The sequence below is a fragment of the Sinocyclocheilus rhinocerous genome, unplaced genomic scaffold (genome assembly GCF_001515625.1).
Source record: "Sinocyclocheilus rhinocerous isolate Xijiao unplaced genomic scaffold, SAMN03320098_v1.1 scaffold984, whole genome shotgun sequence".
NCBI lineage: Eukaryota > Metazoa > Chordata > Actinopteri > Cypriniformes > Cyprinidae > Sinocyclocheilus > Sinocyclocheilus rhinocerous.
The window spans coordinates 1,591,864-1,599,793 of record NW_015643603.1 but is presented as its reverse complement, the minus strand read 5'-3'; the positions used below and the strand labels follow the sequence as shown (position 1 = coordinate 1,599,793).

At 38.7% G+C, this 7,930-nt stretch overlaps 1 protein-coding gene across 2 annotated transcripts; it reads left to right on the top strand.

Annotated features, from left to right (window-relative positions):
* Window positions 1-3,219: 3,219 nt before the first annotated feature.
* Window positions 3,220-5,998, top strand: LOC107757555 (histone H3.3). 2 transcript variants are annotated; one of them, XM_016575075.1, is made up of 4 exons: window positions 3,220-3,345; window positions 4,246-4,389; window positions 4,471-4,624; window positions 5,092-5,998. In XM_016575075.1, exons 2-4 carry the CDS (start codon window positions 4,262-4,264, stop codon window positions 5,218-5,220), a joined length of 411 nt encoding a protein of 136 aa, XP_016430561.1. In that variant the 5' UTR covers window positions 3,220-3,345; window positions 4,246-4,261; the 3' UTR covers window positions 5,221-5,998. The 2 variants fall into 2 exon arrangements, with proteins under 2 accessions (XP_016430561.1, XP_016430562.1); XM_016575076.1 differs by lacking the exon at window positions 3,220-3,345 and adding an exon at window positions 4,013-4,174.
* Window positions 5,999-7,930: the final 1,932 nt, after the last annotated feature.

Below are 7,930 nucleotides of genomic sequence, written 5' to 3'. Positions count from 1 at the left end.
TGGTAATAAATAAATAAACTATAGGCTATGAATAATGCAGTACTGATTGATATAATTTAGTATAGAAACTATAAAATATGTTTCCTGCCTTATTCTGTGATTAAAAATTAAGAAAATGTGTTCGTAGTAGCCTTTATAAACCAATCATGAAATTGTCATTAAGAAAATATTGAACAAAAATATTATTGCCCCTTGCTGCAGCTAACGTTACTTCCACAAGCTACATACAGCAATATAAACAACAGCTGTGCATGCTCTCTTCACGTGGTTCTTGTAAAATAATAATAATTTGAATGAATGAATGAATGATAATTAATAATATAAGTATATAAGCACACCATCTGCTGAGAACTCCACTTACCGGCAGCCGCGGCCGTTATTGAAGGTATCTGGTAGCGTGCTAAATTACTAAAGGTGTCTGAACGTGAGATCGTCAGGTGAAAGGTCATTATGTGGATCATTTTATTTACGGCTAAATTATTATTCATTAAGTTTACTAATAGTCAGATTGGGCAGGCTTACACAAAAGGGTGTGTAATTTAAAAAAATTGCCGTGACAAAAGGGCACTTTGGGCATCAAGGGGAAAAGGGGCAGGTGCTCAAGCACCCCCACCCCCTCTGCACATGCCTGCTAGTGATATTGCTGGCTCTTCAACAGCATAGCAGTTTGTATGAATGAATCAGACAATCTGCTTGATTTCATCAGGAGGACTGTGCTCTCTGTTGTTTGTAAAAGGCACTGCAGCTGGTACCAAGAATTAATTGAATGAGCCTTACTGTACATTCCCATGAGAAGCATACAAGGAAGTGGAACGAAAAATACTGCAATAAAACTGCTGAATTAGCAGTATTACCATCTGTATTTCTATTCTACATTAAGCATCATAGAGGGCATCTCATGTTGTAATTAATCTCACAATAACAGGAGGTGGACTTCTGCACGTATGGTAGGCTAATAGTGTTTAGGTGTGATTCTAGAATGTAAACTAGGTTTTGGAAATATAAGTGTACAGTATATCGCTGTGAAACTGCAAAACCTTATACATTCTTTCAGGTCACCTTTCACATTTCACATCACATTTATAAGGTATTTCTTGTGGCCCACCACATGGCCATTAAGTGTGGGTTTACACACACACACACACATATATATATATATATATTATACACCCTATATGCCATGTTAAATAAAAATAAATAAAATACCAATTTGCTTCTACCAAGCAGCCATCGATAATCTTTAAATGTTTCTGATGCATTACCCAATTTATACAGCACATGAATTACAGAGTGTGTCACATTAAAGACTTCAAAGCACTTTCAGCCTGTGAGACTCCCTGATCCTTAAATAAAAGCTTTCAGGACCCTTGAGACAATCACTCAACACGCTACAAGGGTCTTCAACCGGGGGTCCGTCAATTAATATTTGATCACAAGTAATTTTTCATTAAAAAAATTCAAACATGGGCATAAAAAACATCACAAAGTCAATTTTAACCCATTTAATCCCACAGGTCACAATAGTGACCGTAAAAAAGGTTTTCATTTATAAAGCTCTAAAAACCTTACTGACTGATGTTTTAGTGCCATTCCTGCAAATATGGAAAAAAGAAAGGGTCTTAATTAAATATGTGCAGTGTCACATGGTTAGTGCAAACTGTAACATGACGCAGTTTATTGCGGTTTGCACCATGATATTAGGGGTTATGCGCAACAGACTTCCGTATTCTGTTAACCGGGTCTCGTTGCTTCCGGTTCAAGCGTTTTGCATATGCTTAGTTAAATATGAAGCAGTTTTACTCAAGATGCCTTCAAAGTAGATACCAATGATGATCATAACCAATGTCCATCACATATGCGGACTGATATCTAAATGTTTTTTTTATTTTTATTCTTTTCACATTTAGATATAAAAATTTAATAAAACGTCAACAATAAAAACAGCTAGCTAGTTTAACTGATTATCTTAAAAGTCCATAGATATCGCTATTATTTAATATGGCTGTTAACACGTTCTCCGACAAGCGGAAGCAATAGGCTTGTTTGAGCTGTAGTATTGTTGTCGCCGCCATGTTGTGGAGATGCTGTGTGTTTCGTTGTGAAAGCGAAACTACTTTGTTTGGCCTTCCAAAAGAGGACACAACTAGAAATCAGTGGTTACGTTGTATTTACAACACTGTCCCAGAACAGTTCAACCCAAATATTCAGATGTGTGACTTAATGACAGTTGTCATAAACATGCATAAAACCTCCTTCATATTCATGACGTGTGTCATGTCATGATTATGAAGGTGTCATGTCAGTCTTATGCACACCCCTTCAAGTAAAGTGTTACCAAATAATGTTCTTTTTAGCAACGTCATATGACCCCTTTAATATGTAGCTCTGCTTGACACATCTTGTATCAGGGGGTCCCTCCATGTCTCTATTGCGTAAGGGGTCCTTGTCCTGAAATACTTTGAAGACCCCTGCACTATACACATTATATTACAGTCCTGAGTGCTTCTCCACATATGCAAATACTACGAGGCATATAAAAAATAAACCGAATGTGTTTTGGTACATTGAAAATGGCACATCCTTCCTGAAATGTCACTGAAGCCTTAAAAATAGCAAGCGTGAGACAGAGGAATGCAGACTTTGATTAAGACAGAGTTCCCACATGGCTGGAGGGTGGTTTTGAATGTCAGCCTGAAATAAGTAAAACATTGTATGACTGATCTGGGATCATCTTTGGCCAACACTCAGATGCATGAAAACCAGATGATGTCTGAACCCTATTAGGCCACAAAACAATTCTGTATCTATATAAAATTAGAGTACATGCACTTAAAATACTTTAAATTGAAGTGTTCAGTGTTAACGCTATTTTTTGTAAATAAGTAAATTGACAAATTAATGGAAAATGTTTAGGATCTGTAATAATAATATAAATTATTATTATTATTATTCAACCAGCAGCGGATGAATCCATTAGCCTGTCTCCTCTAAACCTGATGAGTGATGACCTCCATGGAACAAAGAGAAAAACAAAGGGATTGCAGTAAAACCCCTTTTGAAACACGGTAATTTAAATACTTACTATTAATCAGTTTTGTTACATTTGGCTCTAAGCCAAGGAAATTCGTAATGGAAAAGCAAATTCATAACGCAACTGGTACTGTAAAAAAGCGGCAATTTTGTGTTTAGTTTTATTGAGGTGCATTCTGGGAGAAAATGATTGACATCGCGGCCATTTTGGCTCTGGCCGCCCCGCTCCCATTGTGTGTGAGATAGTAAATACTGACACTGCCAGACAAGCCGAGCACATATTTCACTGCGCGAATTAAAACACATTCACCTGAGGTAAGTGCCCCAATGCATCACTGTCTTCTCTCTGAAATACTTTTCAACAGCTTTGTGAAACTTTCCTGCAGAACAATGTTTATTTTAAGTGTTAAAACGTTAATATATCATCGTCTGAAAATGAGTAAGCCGATGGCGAGAGAAAATAGGCTCTCCTTTTCGGGTCGGAGGACACACTGAAATCCGTCCCACTTTCGTATGTCTCTGTTTACTTCGGTTAAACGGCGTAAATTCGCGGCAAATTTTCCTTCTAAGCGATTATTTAGTTACCCAAGGATGCCTGCTACCGTATTGTGTTATTGGTTTTGCGTTGCATGCATTGGATTTTAAATTGTATTTAAAAGTTTACGTCCTCCCCTGTGCCTCAATGCACGGACTCTCTCCAGTTGCCGTTCAAATTGCAGCCATAATCTTGCGGTTTAGGGCGGGGCTTAGACAGGCTGATCTGCCCCCACAACTGGGAGAACGGCATGTGATTGGTTTGTTTGTTCCGCTCTTCAATCTCTACTGGCTACTACTTTATTTTTGCTTTACAGTCGTCTGCGATTGGTTGAAAGGCTGTCTCAGTCCACGCTGAGTGGTTACTTTTATTTATTGGGTTTAATGTGACGTGCTGGAGGAAGTGGCTTGAAATAGTTTATGGGGCAGGGACTCAAATACCAAAACGAGTGTAAAACTAGAGACGCTATTTATAGTAGAGATTTACTCACTTTTATATCTTAGTCTGTCTGTGCACAAGACTCAATGCTGTATATTACACAGCTAAGAGAAAGCACTATTAAGCATGTTAACTTAGCTTATTCCGAGAGCTGTTTTACATTCCTGCCAGGTATGTCATAATCTGCCCATGATTTACTGACTTAACTGTGTTCTAATACTCAGTGTTTTCCTTTCTCTCAGGTGATATTGACTAACAATGGCCCGTACTAAGCAGACTGCTCGTAAGTCCACTGGAGGAAAAGCTCCTCGTAAGCAGCTGGCTACCAAAGCTGCCCGCAAGAGCGCTCCCTCGACTGGAGGAGTCAAGAAACCTCACCGCTACAGGTGATATTCCAGACTTGTGATTGTACCCAGCAAAGAAAGAGTTGCGAGGAACCCTGCATTAAGCATCTTTCTTGTCTGCAGGCCTGGTACTGTGGCTTTGCGTGAGATTCGTCGGTATCAGAAGTCCACTGAGCTGCTGATCCGTAAGCTGCCATTCCAGCGTCTGGTTCGAGAGATTGCCCAGGACTTCAAAACTGACCTGCGTTTCCAGAGCGCCGCCATTGGTGCACTGCAGGTACGTATTGGGTTTATTATTGCTAACTAAAACCATAAAATATATTTTCATTAGTGGAAATAAAATAAACACTAACTGAAATTTGATTTTGATAAACTTTACTTATCCCCCAGTGGGGGAAATAAAATTTTATATATATATATATAACCTAAACTTAAGTTAAATAACTTGTATAATACTCATATAACTTAAACTTGAACTAAAAACTAAAACTTTGTAAAAAACTATATAGACATATTAAAACAAAAACGTTAAAAAATGACAAAAACACTTAAATTAAAACTTTAAAATTAAAACAAAATATAAAAAATAAAATCTAATTCAAAATTTTATATATCTGGTCTTGTTTTTTGTATTCTATAGATGTTAAACTTTTTTGCACATGTTCCTATTTGAAGATTTGGATTACATTTTTTGCTTTTGTTTATGCTTAATTAACTGACCGATTTTTGTGTATATTCTTGCAGGAGGCCAGTGAGGCATACCTGGTCGGTCTGTTTGAAGACACTAACCTGTGTGCCATCCATGCCAAGCGTGTCACCATCATGCCCAAAGATATCCAGCTGGCACGCCGCATCCGTGGAGAGCGTGCTTAAACTGACCCCTTCTTTCTATCGCCTTCTTTATTTCTTTGTCTCTCCACTTGTTCTCCTCCTGCTTTTCTTGGTAGAGTTTAGAGTATCAGTGATGGGGAGTAACTGTGTCTCAGTCTGCTAGTGCTGTCTAAATGACGCGTAGGGTACCTATATGTGCATGTAACAGGTGCTGCTGATCACACACACATGCACATACACAAATACACACACACACACACATACATACACATACTCTCACACATTCACATTTGGAGCATAAACGAGGTCCACCCATGCCCGCTTTAGGGCCAAACATTCAACATGCATATAAAGAGAAGAAGTCTCGCCGTGCTCTCACACTTACTCCGCTGTCCAGAAGACAAACAGGGTGGTGTCTGGGGTCAGTCTGCTTAAGGGGAGCGGAAACTTCCACAGCAGGGTGCTACTAAAACTGCCTCAGCCCACCTTATTGAAACCTGTCCCCACCAGTCCCCCAACTCGCATATTTTTTTGATCTTACCACGTTTGCCCTCCCCTTCCTGTCCCCCTTGATCCTTCCGGTCCTTACATGTCCTGCTTGAATCCTTACTTGGCCCTTCATAGTGGAGGTGAGTGTGGGGTCGGACTTCTTCTCTGTGTGAGTGTCTGTGGGAGATGTGATCAGCAAAGCAGAATCGTATTCAACTGCAAACCAGCATCTATTGGTTAAAAAAGTTGTTATTTGTAATATTGATGATTACTATTATTGTTGATATGGTGTCTTCTTTTTTTTTTTGTAACAATGCATACATGAATTGTTCTTTAGAAAAAAGGATTAATCTGAAGAAAATCAGTTTGAATTCGTTTTCTTTTCTTTTTCATATTGTAGTGAAAGCCGATCCTGCTCCTCCTGTTATAACTTCAGGCAGCCACAGGGGGGCGCTCTAAACCAGCCTCTCATTCAACCTCACTGTTCAACTAACATCCTGCTCTCCCTTCCTTTCTTTCTCCCTCTTTTTCTGTCTCTCGTTTTCCACTCTTCCAATTCCAGTTTTGTCAAATTAAAGATCGGCTTTAGAGTCACAGAGTGTAGCAAAACATTTTCTTTACATTTAGTACTCTAGTACTGAGTCTTTCACTTTGTTTGCGTAGAACTTTACTCCTTCCCTTTATTTGTGATACACAATGCAACCTCATGTTTGTGCTTTTATTTTTCTTATTTGGAAATTTAAATTAGCTGATATTTGTATTTTCCAAATTTCTCATATTCTGGTCGTAATAAATAGATGTTACACAAATAGCCTTTTCAGTGTCATTTGTAAACACACCCAAATACATCATGGCCTAGTCCAGGGGTGGCGAACTCCGGTCCTGGAGAGCCGCAGCCCTGCAGAGTTCAGCTCCAACCCTAATGAAAACTCACCTGCCTGTAGCTTCCTATTAACCGTTCAGACCTTGATTAGCTTGTTCAGGTGTGTTTGATTAGGGTTGAAGCAAAACTGCAGGGCTGCGGCTCTCCAGCACCGACGTTAGCCACCCCTGGCCTAGTCCTATAATAGAGTTGAGTGTCTTTTAAAGGAAACCCCGGGTATTAAGACTTGTATGGCTTAAAATAACGTAAATGACGTCTCTTACTGAAATATGTGGTAGAAAACCCATGAAAGATTTACGTTATTTAAAAAATCCACGTCGTTTTATACATATTTTGGACTATCGGGGGCGCCATTATTTCAATGAAGTCAAATGGTTGCACTCGATCGGTGAGCTACTGGCGCGATCTGGTGTTCATTTTACCGCAACACAACTCGGAATACTGATACGATGCCACATTGTGCGGCTTTTGGTTGTCATTTTCAGTCGAAGGACAAAAAAAAAGAAGTTTTCACTGCTTCCCTAGCGATAAGAAGAGGAGAAAAGAATGGGAAGATATGAATAAATAAAACTTCCTAAAGACTCGCGTCTTGTTCTCTCCACTTTAGCCCTGATGCATTTGAGGCTTTTAATAGACCACAGCTACTGAAAGAGCTTACAAACAACTGTGACCAGAAACACTGACTGAAAATGTCAACCAAAAGCCGCACAATGTGGCATCGTATCAGTATTCCGAGTTGTGTTGCGGTAAAATGAACACCAGATCGCGCCAGTAGCTCACCGATCGAGTGCAACCATTTGACTTCATTGAAATAATGGCGCCCCCGATAGTCCAAAATATGTATAAAACGACGTGGATTTTTTTTAAATAACGTAAATCTTTCATGGGTTTTCTACCACATATTTCAGTAAGAGACGTAATTTACGTTATTTTAAGCCATACAAGTCTTAATACCCGGGGTTCCCTTTAAACGTTGCTTCTTAAAACGGAGTGAAAAAAGGTGAATGCTGAATCATGCTAATTTTAAAGAAACACATTCCATCATTTAAGGAAACATTTATAGACCTACTTAAATGCATGCTAAACTATGGAAGCCCGTTTCCGCTGCATGGCTTTGACCAACAGATGTCGCTAGCGTGCTGTCACTCTTGCGTTGCGCATGCGTCGAGTAAGACTTTTTTTTTTTTTGTGGATTAGGCTAAATCATTATTACGAGAAACTAAATCATTATTATGAGAAAATAAGCCATTATTATGAGACAGTTTCTCATTATTATGATAAAATAAGTCATTATTATGAGAAACTAAGTCATTATTATGAGAAAGATTCTCATTATTATGAGATGTTGAGTCATTATTATGAGAAAATAAGTCATTATTA

Bases quoted from the DNA above. Each gene is read 5' to 3' on its own strand.
- LOC107757555 (XM_016575075.1), top strand. From the start codon at position 4,262: ATGGCCCGTACTAAGCAGACTGCTCGTAAGTCCACTGGAGGAAAAGCT. The intron at 4,390-4,470 runs GTGATATTCCAG...TCTTGTCTGCAG, and splicing joins AAGAAACCTCACCGCTACAG to GCCTGGTACTGTGGCTTTGC. The intron at 4,625-5,091 runs GTACGTATTGGG...ATATTCTTGCAG, and splicing joins CCGCCATTGGTGCACTGCAG to GAGGCCAGTGAGGCATACCT.